General features: G+C 35.7%; 1 protein-coding gene across 3 annotated transcripts in view; it reads left to right on the forward strand.

Annotated features, from left to right (window-relative positions):
• The window catches only part of GRIA2 (glutamate ionotropic receptor AMPA type subunit 2), a 197,896-nt gene extending 194,961 nt beyond the window's left edge, over positions 1-2,935 (forward strand). For all 3 annotated transcript variants that reach the window (XM_018061479.1, XM_018061477.1, XM_013970552.2), the window contains one exon: positions 357-2,935. In XM_018061479.1, coding sequence (XP_017916968.1) covers positions 357-521 — 165 coding nt within the window. In that variant the 3' untranslated portion in view covers positions 522-2,935. The remainder of the gene's footprint in view (positions 1-356) is intronic.

A 24,254-nucleotide genomic window follows, 5' to 3' on the forward strand; every position in this document is an offset into this window, starting at 1 on the left:
TTTCTAGCTTTCTTGTCGCGTCCTTAAGCTCTTTTAAATGAGGAAGGTGGCCAGTGGATCGTCCTGTTTGTCCTGTTGCTGTTCTTCCGTGTTCCTGATCAGTGACTAACCAGCAGCTCAACTGTCTATTTTCCTCTTTAATGACACGGTAGCTTGGGGGGATGTGGGCAGATTCCTGCTGTAATTGTGCTTTATTATCTGTAGTTCAGCTTGGCACTGTTTGCTTTCATTTGCTACAAGCTTTCAGATAGAAGTAAGCTTTTCAAAAGCACTGCAGCCTTTACTCTGGATACATTTGAAAACCGTAACATATGCTTCCTTTTTCTTTCTTTCCCCACCTCCCTCTCTCATTCAAGATGACCTTGAACGATGCCCTGAGGAGTGAAGCGAGGCTGTCAATTACAGGAAGTACTGGAGAAAATGGACGTGTTATGACTCCAGAATTTCCAAAAGCAGTGCATGCTGTCCCTTACGTGAGTCCTGGCATGAGAATGAATGTCAGTGTGACTGATCTCTCGTGATTGATAAGAACCTTTTGAGTGCCTTACACAATGGTTTTCTTGTGTGTTTATTGACAAAGTGGTGAGAGGCATCCAGTATCTTGAAGACTTTTCTTTCAGCCAAGAGTTCTTATATGTGTGGAATTCATCTCGAGTTGTAAAGAATGGTTACCTAGAAACACAACATCCTTTTCTACTCCAGTTCCAGACAAAGCTTGGTGGACACGCACAGCTCACACGGAAGTACTCTAGTTTCACTGACGTCTTTGTACAGACAACAAACTCGTTTCTGCAGTCCTGTTGTTAGTCTCTTGATTCATAATGACTTAAGCACACTTGACATCAGCTGCATCAAGATGTGACATGTTTTATAAGAAAAAGGGAAAAAAAAACATTAAAAAAATATTTTTAGGTATTTTCACAAACAAACTGGCTTTTCAGTAAACTTGCTTCCATATTGGTTGGATAAGACAACAACAATTAAACTAAGTGGGAAGTGATTAAAAGGCTTTAGGTATCAGTTACATATTTTTCAAAGCCAAATATGTACATGCTAAGGAAAGAAAAAACAAAGAGAAGAGTCAATCTTGTAGTAATTTAATATTGTTATTAAAACTTTAATGTATCCTATTCTTTAACATTTGGTGTTAATATAAAATTACTTGGCAGTGCTTGACATTTGAAATAAACATTTTTCTATTGTTTTATTTGCAAGTGGTCCAGTTAATTTTACTTAGCTACAGTTTGGTCATCAATAAGTCAAGTGAATTCAAAGACTATTAACTTGTTAGGTTCCCAGAGAAATTAGCCCACTTTAAAGAAGACCAGATGGTTCTTAAAATATAAACTCCCAAAACAAAATCTGAACCTGTTTTTAGTATGGCTTCTCATATATAAAGCATTTAATCTCTGTAGATAAATGCTAATAGATTTTAAAAGCTAATCTTGAAAAACAAATACCAGAGTATGTGAGGTTCCATTTTAAAGTATCTGAGAGAGAGAAGTATCAGTTGTAGGTAGAATTAGAAATGCCTTGAAAGTAGATAGATGCCTGTTGATCAAATTCCATAAACTAAATCTGTGTTTTTGTTTTTAAAATTTTAAGAGCTGGCATAAATCGTAAATATTATGAATAATTTAAGCACTTTTGAGTCACCTGCAATACAGTTTCTTCTAATTGTCATCAATATAAATGACCTTAAAGTAAATATTTTTTATACTTTTATTTCCTGGGTGGAATAGCTAAGTTAAAATGCCCAGTGTGGCTAAAAAACATATCTATAACTCATGACTAAAATCTTGTATTTCTCTAGTTGAGAAATTTAAAGGATCTATCTTTCCCTTCATAAGAGACCATTTATTTCCACTGAAGCCCTTTACAATATAATTAATTCAGAGTTTAAAATTATTAACATTCAGTCATAATTTTTAATACTTTTATTCTTGCTATCTCTGCAGGCACACACTTTGTGTTTTACTAAGTGTCTTGAAAACATTCTTATTTATTATGTATCACAAAGGGAAGAGAAATGCGGAGTCTTAATAGCAATCACTTGCATGGAAAGTGGTGGTGTGAGGTATCATGATATTCTTCCTTAAATTTAGCTGTCCCTAATCACAAATTCCAGGATAAAACAATATAATTTTAGTGCATTTCTCCTCATCAGGAATGTTGGAGGTGCATTTTAAGTTTAAATCATCAATGCTAGAATGACCAAATTGCAGACTAATTGTTTCCATATTATACTTAAAATGATTTTTAAAAATGAAAAAGATGACAATATACAATCAATGCTATTTAATGTACCTCTGGGCCTACTCTTCTACAAATTGTAGCTTATCAATTTTTCTCTGTCAAGCTTGAACTAATGTAAATAATTGAAATAATGTAAAGTTATATTTTCATGTTTTTATAGATACAACATGACAAGAATACATAAATGTAAGAGTATTTCAACTATGGATAATGTTGATTGGATAATGCACATCTCAGTTACAAGCAGTAATCATAGTATAATATCCATGTAACGGTGCATCAATATATTGTTATATAAATATATCTGTGTGCATCAAGTGAAATGTGGTCAAACAAGAGTGATGACAGCTGTCTAAAGGTTTTTTTATTCATTTTATATAAAAACTGTTATGGAAAGACCAAAATGTTTATGAACTATTCTTATGTAAATTTACAACTGTCCTTTACTGTACTTTTTGTTTACAGTATATGGTACCTTATTTTCTGCTGTGTTAAGTGGGTGTCAGGCTCCAAGGAGACATACACTTTCTACAACTTCTATTGAAGATATTGGAATTTCCAATTTTTCATGTGTACTATGTCAGAAAATGCTTTTGATTTTATTTTTAAATCTAACATCGGATGGCTTTTTCGGATGTTGTAAAAACTTCAGTCATACATAAAACATGTTCTTAAAAAAGACAAAGATCTTTATTTATTTTTATGAAATAGTTCTTAAAACTAATAATAATGAGAAACAAACGAACAAAAAAGTACTTACGTGTAAGCAAACCCAGCTGTTTCTACTCAACAAGGACCTCCTTTGCTCAGTGTATATATTAGCATGATACACTTGTAATAAAGTAGAAATAACTTTTTAAGCTAAAATCATTAACATTTTCAACATTCTGAGCTTACAATCACTAAGTGTTTCGAGCATATATAGAAATATAACTATTTTGTTCCTCATTTTGCACTGCCTTTTGTCAGCTCAGCTGCTGTTACAACCATATCAAAAAGCAAAAAAGTAACTTGCTTTAAAAATTCCACAGTGTAACACATTTCCAAGGCATACATGTTTCCAAAAAGTGTTCATTTCTTTTTTTATTGAAAGAGTATCGATGAGAAACTAAAAATCTTGCAACTTTGTCTTTCTATAAAGATAATCATCTTAATATTTAGACAGTGCTTTATGATATATTCTAAAATTAAGCCATTTTAGTTCCTCAAACTTGCACATTAAAATTTCTTGTATAAAATTTTGCAGTTTGAATATATTTAATGTTTCAAAGTTGAGTGTACTAATGCTCTGCTTAAATATACAGTAATCTTAATATTCTGCAATCATAACTTTGCAAATGCTGTAAATATTTTGGTGGTCATGGTAATAAATTGAGCAAATGAAGAGAAGCATTAACAACATAATAATCCTACAGGATGACTTTAATACAACACCTTGACAATACCATTAAAAAAACATTATTGAAAATAATTAGAAAACTATACAATGTAATTTTCTTCTCAGTTTTCTATTTCCTATCTCATCATATCCAAGAGTTACCAGCCTAGGAAATATAAACAAAACTCAATACTTTAATGCCTTAAAAGGTACATGTGGGTCTCTAAACCTGTTTTAGACTGGGTAAGAGTTTATTTATTAGAGAGCCTGCAATTCTGTTGTGTATAATGAGGTGCAATTCAGGTAAATATTCCATTTTCCTCTAATTGAAATGAGATGAGTAGGTGTATGGATTGAATTAGTTACACATGTTCTTTTTTTTTTTTTTTTTCATGGTTGGAAGTCCAAATAGTTTTTTCTTTCTTTTCTTTATTTTACTTTACAATACTGCATTGGTTTTGCCATACATCAACATAAATCCACCACAGGTATACTCGTGTTCCCAATCCTGAACCCCCCTCCCGCCTCTCTCCCCATACCATCTCTCTCTATATTGCCAATTTTAATTGATGATGTAAGGTTTATTAGTAATATATTATGAACTTTGGAGAGTTTATTGGTTAAGTCCCACAAATTTTATATGAAGTCTTCGTTGTTGTTTAGTAACTATGTCTTGTCTGACTCTTTTGTGACCCCATGGACTGTAGCCACCAGGGTCCACTGTCCATGGGATTTCCCAGGCAAGAATACTGGAGTTAGTTGCCATTTCCTTCTCCAGGTGTATGAACTCCAAATAAGCTTATTAAAGGAAATCAAATGATATAAACATCTGCTTAAAAGTAGAGTGCATTTTATGCAAAGTATTCCAATGCAAAAAAATGATTTATTTTTAATCACCAACATTAAAGATGGGTAAGTATAAATGAATCATCATGATATTCTGAATGAGAATTTGGGGTTGCACTAAATGCTTTCTGACAGTTGTGTCAGATTTTTAAAAAGGGATTTACCCTCATAATATGTTACTTGGACTAGATCATGACATTGGGGATTCTATTAGGTACTAATCAATAAATTATACTTCTCTATTTCTGTGTTTCAAACAACTCATAGATATCATATGGCACTCTAAGTACATGAGGGTTCAAATATATTTACATAAAAATGAAGATATTCAAGCCCAGCAACTAATACAAATGACCAAATGTCCAATGCAAGTAGGAAAGTGCCTGGTATAAATCTAGATCATAAGAATTTGTGTGTTTATATAGTTTTTTTCCTCCTTGCTCCACCATTTTACATTCTCTTCCTGTCCTTATGTAATTTTTCATATATTATACTTCTAATGGTAGCTAGTTTTAAAGTTTCATTCATCTCACCTTTTGGCTTTTATTTCATGCTAACCTATCTACTTCTGGCTTGTCTTTCCTGAGATTTTACTTTGAGGTCACTTAGAATGCAGTTCATTTTGTCAAAGGTAAGACAAGACAGTCTCAGAGTCTCTTAATAACCACAAAAAAATGACTAAGAATTTCTAGAGTGAAGTAAAAATTTCCTGTCACGCTGCATTTTTGCATCACTGGCATATTCTGATTCAGTAATTGCAAATTTGTTATATTCCTCCGTGTACAATTTATAGAATTTCTGTAGGAAAAGGAAGGCTTTTCCACCTTTAATATGTTTGCTCATCAGAATTCCTTCTTTGAGTCACTTTAGAATGAACGCAAGCCAATTTTCTATTTTAATTCTACCCTCGAGCACTTCCAGATTATTTTTTAATTGTCTTTTTTCCCTACTAGGTATTCGTCAGTTTTTCTATTTCAGAACCAAGAGCCTTTTGGGATATGCATAAACGCACTGTTACTTCATTGGATATGCCTGAATTCATCACAATGTGGTCATGTTTCTTTCTTTTTTCTTCCTTTTCAGGTTCATGTGCCAATTTCATTTTATTGTAAATTGGAATGTGGGGGAGTGGATTAACCACTTGGGAGGGAGTCAAAACCAGGATTCTAGCTTTTCCTGCCTTTGTTCACGTCTCCCTTGGTCTCTTGTCTTCTCACCTGGAGGATGTGGATGCTAGGACTCTCTCCTGGGATGATGAAAGGAAATGTAATACGATCAGTTAAAACATAAGGCAACATTTTCTCTTCTTTAAAGAGTAAAGAAATGAATTTATGCATTGGGGTTCCACTTGGTGCAGAAAAATCAAATTCAGTATTCAGTTCCAAATTTATTTTATTATCTCAAGACATTCACTAATTCTGTTATGCATTCATTCAGTTGAACAAGTATTTACTGAATGTATCTTGAATAAATAGAAATTGAAGGAATGGTTAAACTGGAAACCTCTATTCTGATGATTAGGAATAATGTTTTCTTTAAAGCATGTGGATTTTGATCTGATTCAACTTAGAAATAATCTGAGTATGTGGATAACTCTGACAATTAAGAGTTATATCTCTGTGTCCAACAATTTTTAACTCAAGACATTCAAATTTAAATTTAAAGTAGATATTTGATAACATTCATCAACAATCTCTTTAAATATTGACTCAAAATATTTTCCTCTCTCAAAAAAATTCTTAAGTTTCATAAATTGTGCTTGTCCATAAATTTGACAATCAATCAATATTTCTATCTCTATTTTCAAAGAGTAAGTTCATTAACAAATACCACAGTTTAGTAGTTCTAAATTGCTGCCATCTACATGACTATGGTATATCTCTAGAATCTGTTTCTTTGGATAAGAGTTTATTCAAATATCATTCAATGTATTTTTGGTCAGCAGCTAAATAGCATCTGACATTTAAACTGCAACAGAAATTGAAGAAAAAGTATTTTAAAACAAGCGGGTAATCCCATATCTACAAGCCTGTCAATTGAGAATTTATTCATAAAAATTCTTAAAATGAATGTTACTACTTATATTAAAATTTTATTTAAACATTTACATTGTCACACCTAAATTTATTGAGGATATTTTACTTCAGATGGATAGTGTTTTGGAGGGATCTACACTTTCGTTGAATTTCCTCAATCAAAGAAAAAAATTTTTTTGTTTCATTTAGGAAGCTATGTATTATAATCATAGTATTTTAATTATCACGCCTTATATTACCAACATTAATAGATAAGAAAGACTATTAGGTAAGAATCAGAACCAAAATCGACTATAAATTAATGTATGCTTGTTTTCCATTTTTCTTCTCTTTTTTTGAGATAATATAATGCAGTTTAGAGGTTTTTTTATGTAAACATCACCTTCCCCACTCCTCAACATCTTATTGTCAAGAATTTTGTGTTACAAAAAGAAAAAAATGTGTTTATTTAAACTTGAAGCTATTGAGTATAGTTGACCCATATCGAAAAGCACTTTTGTGTAAATATATATAGATTTACAAGGAAATAGCCTAATGAAAGTGATTTGCAAGGTTGTTGAGATTCTTATGAAAATGGAAATCTGTAGTATTATGAAGTATATGCTCTTGCTTTCCCTGTGTCTCTCTTCCCCGCCACAATTTCTCCCTTCCTAGATTAGACTTGCCTGTTTTTTCAACTATCAGAGGACAATTTTATTGAAGTCTGAGTCATGAATGGCAGTCACATGTGACATTGAGTTCTATGTGATTCTGAGATGAGAGATAACATAGCGACCTTTACATAGCCTTCTTGAAAATACGTGCCTTAGTTCTCAGTGAGATTTGGTATAGATGATCAGTGTGACATTTGCCATCTTTATTTGGGGTTGTCTTTAAATTAAAATGCACTCGGGTTTACAACTATACTTAGTTTGTATCGTAAACGCCTTTCAAGTCTGTTTTATGTGCATTATTCTGTCAGCTATTTGTGTTAAAGAGATAAGCATGTCTTTGTTCTTTTTTATTTAATATTGTTTGTTTCTGTGTGTGTGTATGTTCATGTGTGTATTAAAAATATTCCACATCCTATATAGCATTTATTCTGCTAATTATTTATAACATTGCTAACATACCTTCAGAGTTTTTTTAACTCAAAAAATATTCAGTGGATTGAAGTACATTATAATGGATATTTTAAAAGAGCTTTTGAAAGAAAAGCAACTAGTAACGTAAGACATATGGGTCAAAGTAACTAAATCAAGCCCCAAATTATACCTTGCTGTTTTTTATTTAAAATTTATTTCGAAGTATTTGATTCTTCAAAACTGAATTTCTAATATTTGTACTTCATACTTAGCTGTAAAACATCTCCATGCAGGGAAGGATTTTGGAGTCATGTTTACATAGTGTCCACGTAAACATGTTTTGCATTTTCTTCATCAAAAAATAATAACTTATGTTGAATAAAATTGTGCTTCAAAATCTGGAAACAATTTCTGGAGTTAGGAAAAAAGGGTATCCCTCCAAGTATCTGAGTAACAGTTTCCAATATCAGAGGATATTTAATTACCAGTATAAGCTTCAAAGAGTTGTGATCGTCTTAAGGCAGAGGAGTTAAATCATTGGCCAACCATGCAGAGATGGTAATGTACAATCCAGGATTATAACCCAGGGCCAATTCCTTACTCCCATCAGACACGATCTCTTTAATTCTCAAACACCTGTTTTTTTTTTTTTTTTTTTTTTGAAGAGTAGGCACACTTAATCCAGAGGGACTTTGGGGGTAATTATTGGCTTACTTTTTGGTTTAGGATGCACTTTTGTGATTGGATTTGTATCCAGAAACAAAACTTACTCCGAGGGAAGTAATGATATAGAACTGGCCAGAGAAACATCATGAGCGTTGATAGACAATTTTAAATGGTATTGCTATAAATTGTTTAAACGTACTTATATTTATTTTTCTTGATGTCAAATATCTATAAGGAGAAAAATCTTTCAGTCTAATAATTGGTAAGGAAATAACATGTTCATCTTTCAGGTCAGTTCAGTTCAGTCACTCAGTCATGTTTGACTCTTTGCACCCCCATGGACTGCAGCACATTAGGCCTCCCTGTCTATTGTCAACTCTCTGAGTTTACTCAAACTCATGTCCATTGAGTCGGTGATGCCATCCAACCATCTCATCCTCTCTTGTCCCCTTCTCCTCATGGCTTCAATCTTTCCCAGCATCAGGGTCTTTTCCAATTAGTCAGTTCTTCGCATCAGGTGGCCAAATTATTGGAGTTTCAGCATTAGCATGAGTCCTTCCAATGAATATTCAGGACTGATTTCCTTTAGGATTGACTAGTTGGATCTTCTTGCAGTCCAGCCAATTAAAAAAAATCATAGATGGACTATACAGTGTCAAATATTCATTTTAATGTTTATTTTTTAATATGTACGTAAAGATAGTATTGTTCTATGAAATTTTAAAATACTGATATCTGGGCTTGTAGTTTATATAAAGTATCCACATATAAAATGTATTATTTTTACAATTATTTGTATATTTCAACACATTTTTATGTTTAATTCTCAAGCTTACATTCATTTTTTTAATGCATTATCCTATTATTCCTATTACCGTACTGTATTTCCCAATACAATGGCAAAACACAAAAACATTTTCAGAGTCATAAGATTTATCATTTGTGCCTGAAAAGCATCCATGGTTTCCTATTTTCACTTTATATTCCACGTTTATGTGTTGATAACGTGCCTTTCCATTTTGCCAGTTCTCATTCCTCAGGCATCTGTGGGACCACAACTGCCCTTTTTGTTTCTCCATTCTTATCAGTAAGACTCGACAAAAATCTTTCTGATACATAATTTAGCATAAGCCAGGTAATCTCTCAACTAGCACATAAAAATGTCCCTTTCTTGTACCACATGATCTGAATCCCCTACAACCACTGAACCCCAAGCGTACATGCATGCTAAGTCGCTTCAGTCGTGTCCGACTCTGTGCAACCCTATGGACAGCAGCCCACCAGACTCCTCTGTCCACAGGATTCTCCAGGCAAGAATACTGGAGTGGGTTTCCATTTCCTTCTCCAGGGTTTTTGTTTACCCCAAGCAAACCTGACTAAATGCTTTGTGTTCCAATTCTGCAGCTAGTGATGCTGTATTTTCCATAATTTGCTTAAACGTCAGTTTCCTTTGTTGAAGTGCAAGCTTCCTGAAGGCAGGGAGTAAATATATCTTACTTGTCTTTGAGTACTTAAAACCCTGTTTAAAAATACTGATGATGACAGCTTACACTTACAAAGCACATATTCTGTTCAATATCACATTAAGTGTGTGTGCTAGCATGATGCAAATGTGTTGTGAGGTGCGTGCTAAGTCACTTCAGTCCTGTCCAGCTCTCTGCGACCTCATGGGCTGTAGCCTGCCATGCTCTTCTGTCCGTGGGATTCTCCGGGCAAGAATACTGGAGTGGGTTGCCATGCCCTCCTTCTGGGAATCTTCCCGACCCAGGGATCAAGCCTGTATCTCCTACATCTCCTGCTTTGGCAGGCAGGCTCTTTACCAGTAGTGCTGCCTGGGGTATACACTATGCTTTTAATTCTCATTTTGCAGATGAAGAATCTGAGGCACAGAAAGGTAAAATAATTTTCTCAAGGTCACGGAGCTGGTAGGAGGAGGAAGCAAGATTCCTATGGGGGCATGTGTAAATTTCACATTGGAAGATACTGGCTACAGTAACACTATGTGATAAACATGTATCCTTAAAAGTAAACTAAGGGTTTCACTCATCCAACCATTAACAGGTACCCAGAGCAGGCACTCAGACATCACTGAAGAACATCACTGGATATACAAGGAGAAGACGGTATAGAGTGAAGTCTGGTGGAGGTGGGGGTGGATGGTAGATGGGGGGCAGGTAGGATGTGCTGTAGGAAGTACATCACTCAGGTAAGGATGAGCTTCTGGCAGATGTGTCCAGGGATAACAGAATTGCTAACTGCCATCTAAAACAGGGCTTCACAGTAGCTGCTGTTTTGTCCAGCTTGGAGCCAGAGCAGAATTACTAAGAAAACAGAAACAACATTTAATATAAATTATCCCCTTCTCCCAAGAAACGTCTTTAGAGCACATTATTTTTACATAATGCTTTTTTTGGTTAATCTCATAAATTTTGTTCATTTATTAATGCATTAACATTCAGCAAACAAACATTGTTTTCCTGACAAATCTAAGACAGTATGATTTTAATTCTAAGATTAAAAAAAAAATCTCCCTTCATACTGTCCCAAACCTAAATTTAAGTTTTGGGGGACTAATTTGGAGATGGAAATTGCATGCATTCTAGTTACATAAAAATATAAATTATAAAATATTGCTAAAAACCCACTCATAGGATAAAATATAACTGACTATAGAGGTTATTTGGTATAAATAAGTATTTTTTCCTGCTTTTTTAAAATCATATTTTGTGACCAGATTCCTATAATATCTCCTAACTCAACTGAAATTCAATTATTTTAACCATCTTTATGATTTCCTTTCCAAAAGGCCTGTACTGTTTCCATTTCTTCTTAGCTTTCTTAACTGAATAAACTCGTAGTAACTACAATATAGATATAAATATTCCCAGAAGATTTTTTTTTTCCCTTCTATCTCATTTCTTCCCAATCTGTAGACTCTCTTCCTGGGTAAACCCATCTTTGGGAGGAAACCCTGCTCTCTATCCTCCATTCTAGATCTAGTTATTTAATTGTCTAGTATACTTATTGATATCAGTGATGTTATTTATAATAATGGCTAATGTTCATTGACTATCAGCTAGCTGCCAGTCACTCTTAAACATTTTGCATATAACAATGCTTCTACTACAAGGATGCTATGGGTTCAATAATATCATGTTCATCACACCTGAATGAAATAAAAACAAAAGAAATGACATATGTGACCCTAAGTCCCACCTATACTAGAAATTTCCAGGGACAATATGAACATATTCAAAACTGAAATTACCCTCTCAGTAAACATTGTCGTCCCTCCTTCTGTCCATTTTTGGTTACATTTGACCCTTAAGCTACTATTGTAAATGTAAATAAATAAAACTAAACATTAGAAAAGGAAATACCATTTTCACCAGTTTTGTAAATGTGGGAGAAATCCTTTCAGAGCTGGTTATTTCCCTTCACAATCCACATTTGTGTGTGTGCTTAGTCATTCAGTCCTGTCTGACTGCAAATCCATGCACTGTAGCCTGCCAGGCTCCTCTGTCCAAGGGATCCTCCAGGCAAAAACACTGGAGTGTGTTTCAGTCCTGTCTGACTCTGCAAATCCATGCACTATAGCCTGCCAGGCTCTTCTGTCCAAGGGATCCTCTAGGCAAAAACACTGGAGTGTGTTGCCACGCCCTCCTTCAGGGATCTTCCCAACCTAGGGATCAAACCTGGGTCTCCTGCATTGCAAGCAGATTCGTTACCATCTAAGCCACGTTGAATATATACATATACTAATCAAGGCATTTGGAACATTCTATAAATCCAACAGAAAAAAAAAAATCTCCAAGTAGTCCTTAATGTTTTTGTTCCTGAAATTACAATTCATTTCATTTTTAACAATCAAGTATTCTTCCTTGTGTTAAAAATCACATCTAAGTTGTCTTATATCAGCATCCAGTGGGATTATGTTAACTGTGTGTGGCTTCTTTTAATTATATATTCATCCACTGAATGAATATTTGTTGAACATTCGTTACATGATAGGCTCTCTACCACACAATAATACACAGTTCTTCTGGCAATGAAGTTTCCTGTTTTATAGGAAAAGGCAAATTGTTCAAGATCTGCTTTAAATGTCTTTGCTTTCACTGGTCTCTCTCATATGTCTCAGTCCTTTGATGTATCCTGTTCTATTCCTTATTTTTCTGAGATGTGCATTTAAATTATCTGTTAGTTCATCCAACACACATTTATTGAACACTCACTTATGTAGGCGGCATCTTTATTCTGCTCTGAAGATAAAGTGTTGAAGAAAACACACCAGTCCTTGCTCTTTTAGAATTACTAGTGTGATGGGTGAGAGATTTTGCACAATAATCACAGGAAAAGCTGAGCTGTGAAGCAAAGAATGTTCCCTGAGAATGAGGTGGCCTTTCCAGTCTGAGTGGGGTGGCATGGGCCTCCTTGGGAAGATGACAGGAAAGCTGAGACCTAGAGGACAAATAAGTGGGAGGTGGGGGCACAGAGAGAAAGTAACGGAGGAAGAGCCTTTCAAGCAGAGGAGACCATGCCCTGCAGACCTTGGGAGCTGGAAAACACCAGAAAAGTCTCAGGTGTGGCACCAGTGCTGGAACCAATTTTCTCCTGCACATCAGCTTCAGGAAGCTCTCTCTACCTTATACTCTTATATTTTTATTTTTAAAAATTTATTTTAAATTATATATATATTTAAGACATAGTTGACCTACGATATTGTGTTAGCTTCAAGTGTACAGCACAGTGATTCAATTACACACACATATATATCTTTTTTCAGCTTCTTTTCCTATAGGTTATTACGGAATATTGAGTGTAGCTCCCCGTGCCATACAGTGGGTCCTTGTTTTTTAATCTATTATATGTATATATGTTAGTGTGCATGTTAATCCCAAACTCCTAACTTTTCCTTTTTTTCCCCTTTCCTCTTTAGTAACCATAAATTTGTTTTCTATGTAGGGATCTATTTCTGTTTCTTAAATATGTTCATTTTTATCTCTTTTGCTTTGATTCCACATGTAAACAATATTGTATGTTATTTGTCTTTCTCTCTCTGGTTTACAATAATCTCTAGGTCCTTTCATGTAGCTACAAATGGCATTATTTCATTGTTTTTTATGGCTGAGTAATATTACATTATACATATGTACTAAAGCCTCTTTATTCATTCCTCTGTTGATGGACATTTTGATCATTCCCATGTCTTGGCTATTATAAATAGTGCTGCTGTAAGCATTGGGGTGCTTGGTATTTTTCTGGACTAGAGTTTCTCTGGACATATGCCCAGGAGTGATCCTGCAGGATAATATGGCAACTATACATTTAATTTTTTTTAAGGAACCTCCATACTGTTCTCTACAGTGGCTGTACCAATTTATATTCCAGCCAACAGGAGTATCTCATTTAGCAGCCACGCATCAGCAAAGGCCATGTTCCTGCTCCCCAGAGTGTGGTGTTCTGGAACAAAGGTGACATTCATTTTTTCCTTAGAGCAGTTGTCTTAGATAGGTGTCATGATGATAAATGTGATTGATAAAGAGCCATTAAAAATACATGCCCATATTTCAGGAGCTAGGAGGTTTCAGAACCTGAACTTCCTGATCCCTGCATGTAATAAGCTGCCATTAGTGTGGTTAGAGTCAGGGCCTCACTTTCCTGTTCAGGTCAGAAAATCACCTGTGTGGGGGCTTCCCAAATGGTGTTTTTGTTTACCCTGAAATATGTTTTTGTGTAACCAGAGCAGATTGAAACAGCTCTTCTCAATAGAGTTTTCCTCTTTCTTCTTGAAAAAGATCAAATGAATCTTTGCACCTTCCCTTTCAGTAGTAACAATATCTCAATTAATTTCTTGAAGAGATACTTTCTGCTATTTTTTTCAAGGAAAAGAATTTCAAACAAAATGTATTCCTAACCGGTCCTCAGGAAGATCTTGGAAAAATCCTATATTAAGAAATATTTTAGAGCGTAAGCACTTTTAGTTCAGTTCAGTTCAGTCGCTCAGTCATGTCCGACTCTTTGCGACCCCATGGACTGCAGCACATCAGGCTTCCCTGTCCATCACCAACTCCTGGAGTTTACCCAAACTTACATCCATTGAAGCAGTGATACCATCCAACCATTTCATCCTTTGTTGTACCCTTCTACTCCCGCCTTCAATCTTTCTCAGCATCAGGGTCTTTTCCAATGAGTCAGTTCTTCACATCAGGGGGCCAAAGTACTGGAGTTTCAGCTTAAACATCAGTCCTTCCAATGAACACTCAGGACTGATCTCCTTTAGGATGGACTGGTTGGATCTTCTTGCAGCCCAAGGGACTCTGAAGAGTCTTCTCCAACACCACAGTTCAAAAGCATCAATTCTTCGGCTCTCAGCTTTCTTCACAGTCCAACTCTCACATCCATACATGACCACTGGAAAAACCATAGCCTTGGCTAGACAGACCTTTGTTGGCAAAGTAATGTCTCTGCTTTTTAATATGCTGTCTAGGTTGGTCATAACTTTCCTTCAGAGGAGTAAGTGTCTTTTAATTTCATGGCTGCTGTCACCATTTGCAGTGATTTTGGAGCACCAAAAAATAAAGTCTGACACTCTTTCCCCATCTATTTGCCATAAAGTGATGGGACTGGATGCCATGATCTTAGTTTTCTGAATGTTGAGCTTTAAGCCAACTTTTTCACTCTCCTCTTTCTCTTTCATCAAGAGACTCTTTAGTTCTTCTTCGCTTTCTGCCATAAGGGTGGTATCATCTGCATACCTGAGGTTATTGATATTTCTCCCAGCAATCTTGATTCCAGCTTGTGCACCTTCAGAGGGTTGGACTAATGAAGTTTTTTCCTACCAGATACCGCCATGCTGCTCCTGTCTGCAACCCCATGGCCTCTGTCTGTTCTTTCAAACATTATTACCTTTGCCATTGGAATTCAGAATTTAGGCCACAATATAATCAATGAAAAAACTCACTCATTTTAAAAGTCAAGGAGACTGTTGCATGTTGAATTGAGCTTACTGAGTTTTTATCAATGGCAACTCAAAATATACATTTGGAGAAGGCAATGGCACCCCACTTCAGTACTCTTGTCTGGAAAATCCTATGGACGGAGGAGCCTGGTAGGCTGCAGTCCATGGGGTCGCTAAGAGTCGGACACAATTGAGCGACTTCACTTTCACCTTTCACTTTCATGCATTTATTGACTTTTAATTATTGGATCTGTTCTTAGGTGTGAAAGATACTGGAAGCTATTTCTACTATGCAACTACACATTCATATTTGTTGTATCTAACCTGAATTTAATCAGTCAGAAGGAACAAAATGTTTACCAGAAATGACAACCTGAAAAAAAAAAAAATAAAAAGATTGTTTTAATTTCCTGTAGATGAATTGTTTATTCATCTGTATTTTCATCCTGTATTATGTTCATTCATTCACTAATAATTCTCCCTCACAAATATTTATTAGGCTTGTTTATCATTCATCAAGCAATGAAAATAGAGATGATATTTACTGGGGGAGTGCAAGTCACTCAGTCGTGTCCAAGTCTTTGCGACCCCATGGACTATACAGTCCATGAAATTCTCCAGGCCAGAATACTGGAGTGGGTAGCCGGTCCCTTCTCCAGGGGATCTTCCCAACCCAGGAATTGAACCCAGGTCTCCTGCATTGCAGGTGGATTCTTTACCAGCTGAGCCACAAGGGAAGCCCAAGAATACTGGAGAGGGTAGCCTATCCCTTCTCCAGCGATCTTTCCAACCCAGAAAAGGAACCAGGGTCTCCTGCATTGCAGATAGATACTGGAGGAGATGCACATGTTGATGTATGGCAAAACAAATACAATATTGTAAAGTAATTAACCTCCAATTAAAATAAATAAATTTATATTAAAAGAGGCAATTATAGAACATTTTATGTAGTCAACCCCTATACATATTTATTGCACAGTTATAAATACTAAGGCCTATCCCAGTGCTGGAAACATGGAGTTGCAGAAAAATATTGATAAAATAAGTCTTTATTTCATGTATATTCCTCTCTTTTAAGGAGAACTGGAAATAAACAAATGAATATATATATATATATATATATATATATATGAAGTGGTGATGAGTCCATGAAGCAAAATCAAGCAAAATCTTTACCTCTTCAGATGGTGAGTATTCAGGGTGTTGCTGTTGAGAGAGTATTCAGAGAATGCATGTTACCTTTGAAATCTGGATGAAATTTGAGCAAAAATATAAATGCAGCAAGAAAGTTTGGCAAAGGTCTGGGTGAAGAGTGGCAAGCAGTGGTATCCGGTGTGTGTGAAGTGAGGCTCAAAGAGCTTAGAAAATTTGGGGAATTCTAGTAACACAGTGACTTGAACACAGTGAGCTCAGAGACAACAGTTAGAAATGGGGTCTGGTGTGCCAGTGGTCAAGATTTTTAGGGCTTGGGGTCACGTTAAGATCTTTGGATTTTACTCAAGCGTGATGGGTGTCAACAAAAAAATTGGAACAAGGAAGTGACATGACGGAATTTATGTATAGAAGGTCTCTGACTTACAATGGTTCAACTCGTTTTGTTTTTGTCTTTTTTTTTTTTTTAATTTACCATGTTGTGAGAGCAATACATATACTATAGAAACAAGAATATGAGTTTGATCTTTTCCTGGGCTAGCCATATACAATATGGTCTTCTCTCCTGATCCTGGGCAGTGGCAGCTGCCAGCCAAGCAGCCATCAGGAAGACACACAACAGATTCAGACACTTAACAACCATTCTGTACAGAAACACTCATTCTGTTTTTCACTTCCAGTACAGTCGCCAATCAATTACATGAGATATTCAACACTTCATTATAGAATAGTCTTTGGTTTAGATTATTTTACCCAACCCGTAGGCTAGTGTAAGTGTTCTGAGCATGTTTAAGGGGGGCTGGGCTACACTATGACGTTTGGTAGGTCAAATGTATTAAAAGCATCTTTGACTTGTATTTTCAACTTAGAATGGTTTTATAGGGATGTAACCCCATCAAAAGTCATACTAAAATTTTCTAAAAAATAATAATCACTAACCACTAATGAATGCTTGCTGTGTGCCATCTTTGCGAAGCATTTTATCTCAAATATATTGTGTGTGTGTGCTCAGTTGCTTGGTGATCTGACTCTTTGCAACCCCATGGACTGTAGCATACCAGGCTCCTCTGTCCATAGAATTTTCCAGGCAAGAATATTGGAGCAGATTGCCATTTCCTACTCGAGGGGATCTTCCCCATCCAGGGATCAAAACCACATCTCTTGCATCTCCTCCATTGATAGGCAGATTCTTTACCACTGTGCCACCTGGGAAGCCCCAAATATACCATCCTCAAACCACATCCCTGAGGCAAGTTATACTGTTTTTCCTATTTAACAAATGAAGACACTCGGATGCCGAAACTAAGTAACTGTTACATGGTCATCAAGCAGGTGAATGTTTAAGCTGGTTTTAAGAATTCAGTAAGTCTGACAGTGGATGCAAAGGGGTGTGAGCAAAAGCAAGCAGCTCAGTTAGAAGTTATACAAAGAGTCGGGGTAAACTACGATGGGTAAACTACAATGCCTGAGAGTGATGTGAGACAGGATTGGACTAGGCATAGACCCTGAAGGTAAACCTCAAGGATGTGGGGATACATATGTGAGGATACAAGCTTAGCTACTAGCTGAATGCTGATACTATGTACTGAGACTGAACAAGAGAAGAAGCAAGAGTAGGTTCTTTAAACCAGATTATTATTTATTTCATTGCTTGATTTCTTTTTATTGGCTAGAATGGAAAATCAAGAATTACTTTGATCATGGATGTCTGAAATACTTAGACCTACAAATGAGACTGCCAGTGAGCAGTTGGATATACTTTTGTTGAGATGTAAAATTTGGGAATCATTGGCCACAAGATTGCATTGAAAGGCATAGGAATGAATAAAGTAACTAACAAAGAGGTCTAAGTGTTGAGTCTTGGGCACTCCCATGTGTAGAATTGAGGATCTGAGGAGGAACCAGTGAAGAAGATTGGGAAGAGGTGGCCAGTAAGGAGGAAAGAAAATCAGCAGTTTGTATTGTGGCTTCCTGTAGGTAGTCACAATAGTGAAACATCAGAAAAAAGGGAATTCTTATATCAGGTGACACCTGGGATGAACCAGATGAGCTGAAAATGGTCACACAAAGAAAGAGGCAAAGTTAGCATCCTCTAAGATGCTTATGCCAACAATATGTGAACTTAATGCACATCGAATATTCTGCTTTAATTAGTGAGCACCAAAAACATGACTAAATAAGTAAAGGCACAGTGTAGGAATTCACAACTTAAAGGTTCAATGCACCTTTACATACTGTGGTATTGTGGTCACCGAAACAGAAGAGTTGTGTAAACCCCAAATTTCTTTCATTAACAAGATACCAGGACTGCACATTTCTATGCCCATCAGAATTACAGCGGGTATCTTGTTATTAAAGTTTGTGAATGGAATCACATTGTGTTTTGATTCCTTCATATTAGTATGAAAGCAGTAAACAATAAAAATGAAATCCAGGCACCCTGAAGCTGGTTACACTGAATATTTGTGACAATGCTAAAGAAAGGGGAGCGAGATGTGATTAAGGACATGAGCTTTGCAGGCAGAGGCACCCAGTTCAATTAAGTGTCTTCTGTCACCTATTATGTGTTAGTTGGAAATTTATTTACTCTTCCTGCTCTTATCACACCAGGAAAATGATAATAACAGCAACTCTTTCTCAGGGTGGTGACAATTACATGATATAAGGTTCTAAGGTACATAAGAGTACTTGGCTTAACATAGCAATAATCTATGTTACATTGCAGGTTGTATCATGTCAGCTTATAACATGAACATTTCCTTATATCACTGGTCTGTAAAAATGTTATTTTAAGGGCTTATGAATGAGTACATTTGCACAATTAATTTCCTACCACCAGGCATGAAGGTTGTTTCTAAATAGATGACATTAGGAACATTTCTCCAAATACCACATTACATAAATCATCTACATCTTTGACTGGCATTTCTTTATAGGTTTAGTATCCTTGCCTTTATTTTAGAAAATAATTTATATTTCATGAGACCAAATTACAATTTCTCATTAATGGCTATGGGCTTAACTCATTCATTTACTGATTTTTTTCTACTCAACAGTTACCACAAAGAATCACAAATCATTATAATGTTCCTTTGTGCTACATTTTCCTTAAATTAATAGGGATAATGAAAGGGAAGTTCAGCTGCAGCCTGAAAACTCCTTCTAAAGTAGCATCTGAAGACATCTTTATGAAGCAATCTTAACCTACAGAGGAATTTACTTATGCCAAAGGACTCTCCCCCACTACACATTTTAGGGTGCAGCAGATATTTTGAATATCTTTCCTTTTAGTAAACATAAGATTCTTCAGGATGTAGATCATGAAGAGTTTGGTTTTTCTACATAAAATGTTGTGATATTTTAGAGGAATTATTGTCCCAAGAGCAGAAAGACTTTTTCTTGCAAAGATAAAACTGAATGAATTGAGTCTTTTTATAAGGCAATCGGGCTTCCAGGTGGTGCAAGTGGTAAAGAAGCTGCCTGCCAGTGCAGGAGACAAAAGAAACACAGAGAGATGTTGTGGGGAGGGAGGTGGGAGGGGGGTTCATGTTTGGGAATGCATGTAAGAATTAAAGATTTTAAAATTTAAAAAAAAAAAAAAAAAAAAGAAACACAGGTTAGATCCCTGGATCGGGAAGATCCCTTGAAGGAGGGCGTGGCAATCCACTCCAGTATTGTTGCCTGGAGAATCCTATGGACAGAGGAGCCTGGTGGGCTGCGATCCATAGGGTCTCAAAGACTCAAACACAACTGAAGCGATTTAGCATGCATGCATAAGGCAATCAGTGAAGAAATTGTAACTTTGGGACTGTTCCAATGATAAAGACCCCACTTACCGATATATGGAATCTGGGTTCAACCCCTGGTCAAAGAGCTAAGATCCCACATGCCACAACCAGGAATTCGAATACCACAATGAAGACTGAAGATCCTGCATGCTGCAGCTAAGACCTAAGACAGCCAAATAAATAAATATTTTAAAATACAAAATAAGTAAAACATTAAAAAAATAAAATAGCTCCTTACTAAAGCAACAACACAAATAATTGAATCGGGTATTGCCACATTGTAGGTGACATCTTTCTGCTTCAGAAGTCACAGCACCGTTGTCCTGTCCCTTTGCTCCTGCCCCGCTGGATGAAAAGACAAAGATGGTTTGTCAGAGGCCAAGTTCACAGCTCCTGACGTGATTGCTCTTCCCAGACCAATTTGACTTACCAGTGAGGGCACTGGCCGACCACATTTCCTACCTGTTTTTACTTTAGGCCATGGAAGGAAGTTCATAGAAAGGCAATGTAACTACCGTTAATAGTGTAGAATTGGTCTAGTGGCAAATATCCACTATTATTCTTATAATCTTACAATCTTCAGCAATAGACAGAAATACTGTCTTTCCAGTCATGTGCATATAGAAATTTTTTAAACCCATACTCTCTGTAGAAAATAAAGGAATTTTCTTAAAGGCGTACCTGCTATTGAAAGCAAAATATACAACCAACTCAAAATCAAAAGTTATTCCAATTCCAGTTCCAAAACACTGTTCAAGGAGCTGGAACCGTTTCTTGTGAGGAAACAATTCTATCTTAGGATATATTTTTTAATCTTTGAACATTTTAATGATTGTGATATAGCTGAGAATGATGTCTTGTGTGGGAGAGTAATTGCATCAATGAGGAAATCAGAAAGGAAGACTCTGACAACTTAAAAAATGCTCAGTGTAATGGTCTGCTCTGAGTCTCTCATGAACTGGAATTCTCAAGCAGAGTCTGGGTTGGGTAGAATGAACAAGTGTTTTTGGTGACTTATGGAGCAGCATAATGACAGATTTTTCTGTTATTTCTAGCTTTTGTGTACCAGATTCTCTACTGTTGAGCTCGTCCTTGTAGGTCTTTATTCTTTAATCTCATCCAAGCAGCTAGGGAAAATTTAAAGGAACATTGCTACCAAATGTTCTGATGTGGAAACAATTAGACTAGTCTTTGGATTTGAACTTTGGTTCAATCCACTATTTTGGCAAATCTCTTCTCTAACTTAACGCCCCTTCCATCATCTCTAATATCACAGTTTTAATGACTAGCTGGCAAGCTTATACAATGAGGAATAAGTGAGACATAGTATGGCACCAATACAAACTAAGCTAAAAACTGAGGCTTTGTTCTTGCCTTTCTTACCCTCTTAAGCATCTGATTCCTAAATTCAAGAAATGAGCAAGGACTGCCATCTCTCCCTTCCAATTTTACTCCAAATCCACTCTGTCTCCACAGCATTACCATGTTAACCCAACAACCATCCTTTTTCACCCAACGGACTGAGTTAGCATCCTAAGTGGTCATTCTTCTCTCCTAGCATTATATACATGGTCTCCAGAGTGATATCTTAAAAATATAAATAAAATGTCATATTTATCTCCTGCTCGAAACCCTCCAGTGAGTTTCCATCTTATTCAGCTTAAATTCAAAGTTGTTCTCATGGCCTATGAGTTCCTGTGTCTCCTCGGCTTGTCACCTCTCCCGCTCTGATCTAGCCTCAGCGGGAGGGCACACTGTACTTGTTTTGGAGTTCTTCTTGGAAAACTCTCTCCCTGGGTCTCTGTGAAAGGCGCTTCTTGTCATTTGGGTTTTTGTGTTATTAGATGCTTTCCCAGAATCTAATTTAGAAGAGCTACGCACCAGCCACTTTCTACTAAGTTACCCTGTTGTACTTTCCTCATAAGAGTCATCACCAGTTACAAATACATTATTTACTTTCTTGTTCACTATCTCTCTCACTCTGAAATGCAGGATTCACCGTTGTATTTTCAGCAGAAAGGTATTTCACTTTCCAAAGAGCAAAGCATTCATAAACACATAGCTCCTACTCTGCTTAACATGGAGTAAATGTTCGTTTAAAATCATTGTTACCTATCTTTCTACCCTTGGGCAAACTCCGGGAAATGGTGGAGATGGTGAAGGACGGGGAAGCCTGGCGTAGAGCAGTCCATGGGGCATGAAGAGTCAAACATGACTTGGTGACTGAACAACAATACCTTTCTATTGAATTTCCAGTGGATGATTCTCTACCTCAGTATTACCTAATATTTCTCTAGGAAACTGAAAACTAAATTTAGCCCTTTCTTCTGCCACTTTTGGCTTTGCTAGCCCTTCTTTATTTTTCTTGAACTGAAATCTGAAGTTATTTTTCTTTTGTTGTAATAGAAGTATTTTGCTCTATATATTCCTTTTGAGCACTACTTTAACTTCACCTCACAAATTTTGACTTGCATTTTTACTTTTATTCAATTCAAACACTCTCTAATTCCTCTTTTAACTTTTTTCTTGATGCAGTGGTTATTTAGTGGTATGCTATTTTATTTGCAAATATTTGGGAGCTATTAGGATATCTTTTTGTTTCTGATTTTAAATTGTATTCCTTTGTGATCTGAATAGATACTTTGGTATGACTTGAGTACTTTTAAATGTACTGAGAAATTTTTTAAGGTCCAGAATTTGATCTATCATGATTAGTAGTCTGAGTGAACTTGAAAAGAATTTAACTCAGCAGTAATGAGTAGTAATCTATATATTTAAAGTTGGTTGACAGTTGTTCAAGTCTATATTTTTATTGCTTATTTAATTGTCCTATCAGTTACTGAGATGAGGTGTCTAAATATCCATCACTGTAAATGTTTCTATTTCTTCTTGCAGATCTGAGAGTTCTTGCTTCATGTCTTTGGAATTTCTGTTATTGAGTGCAAGAGCAGTTCCTTGATGAACTGAACCTCTCTTATCGTGGAAATGATTTTTTTTTTTTTTTTTTGCTCTGAAATGTATTGCCTCTGACACTAATATAGCCACTCTAATTTTCTTTGGTTAGTATCTGTATGCACACATTTTCCATGCTTTACATTATGTGTAGCATTATATTTATATTGGTTTCAGAAATTCTTTGGCAGTCCACTGGTTAGGAATCCACACTTTCACTCCTAGGGCCTGGGTTCAACCCCTGGTCAGGAAACTAATCCCATAAGCCGAGGAGCATGGTCAACAAATAAAGTAAAAATAAAGCAGATTCACTATAGGCACAATATGGTTAAGTCTTGTTTATTTCAACTTCATAATCTCTAGTTTTTAGTCGGGGCAGTTAGATATTTAATATATCTATTGATATGGTGGAGTTTAAATTTACTGTCTTACTATATATTTTACATTTGTTACATGTGTTTTATTTCTCTTTTTATTTTCTATGCTTATTAATATTTAGAATCTTTTTAGAATATAGAAATACCCTTTTTGACTTCTGAGATACAGCTTTTTGTTGTGTCCCCTCAGTGGTGCTTTAGGATTTCCAGTATACATATTAGCACATAGGGATAATACAGTCCTTCATATATAAAATAAGAACCTTCTTTTAATAGACTATTTATTTTTCTCTTTTCTGGTCTTTGTGCTGTTATTGTGATATATTTTAGTTCTGTATATAAGTACCATATTATGCCATTATTTTAGGGATATTTAAATGAGGACAAATGTTGTGAAAATTATCTCTTAGTTACCATTTCCTGTACTCTTCTTTGGGTAGATACAGATTCCATGTTGTATCATTTATTATTCTTTATAGTTCTCCTTTTAACATTTATTGTAGTGAAAATCTGCTGATAATGAATGATTTCTGATTTTCTGTGCATAGGAATTTTTATTTCACCTTTTTTTTTGAGAAATATATACTTTAAAATTCTAGGTTAATATATATTTGATAAGCTGGAGATAATAATCCAAACTATCTCATCCCTTACATTGTTTCTGACCAAAAATCTGTCACTTTCATCTCTGTTTATGAAATGTCTCTTTCATGAACTACTTTTGACATTTACTCTTTATCACTGATTTTAAGCAATTCATTGTGATATTTATACTTTATAT

The sequence above is a fragment of the Capra hircus genome, chromosome 17 (assembly GCF_001704415.2).
Source record: "Capra hircus breed San Clemente chromosome 17, ASM170441v1, whole genome shotgun sequence".
Lineage (NCBI taxonomy): Eukaryota > Metazoa > Chordata > Mammalia > Artiodactyla > Bovidae > Capra > Capra hircus.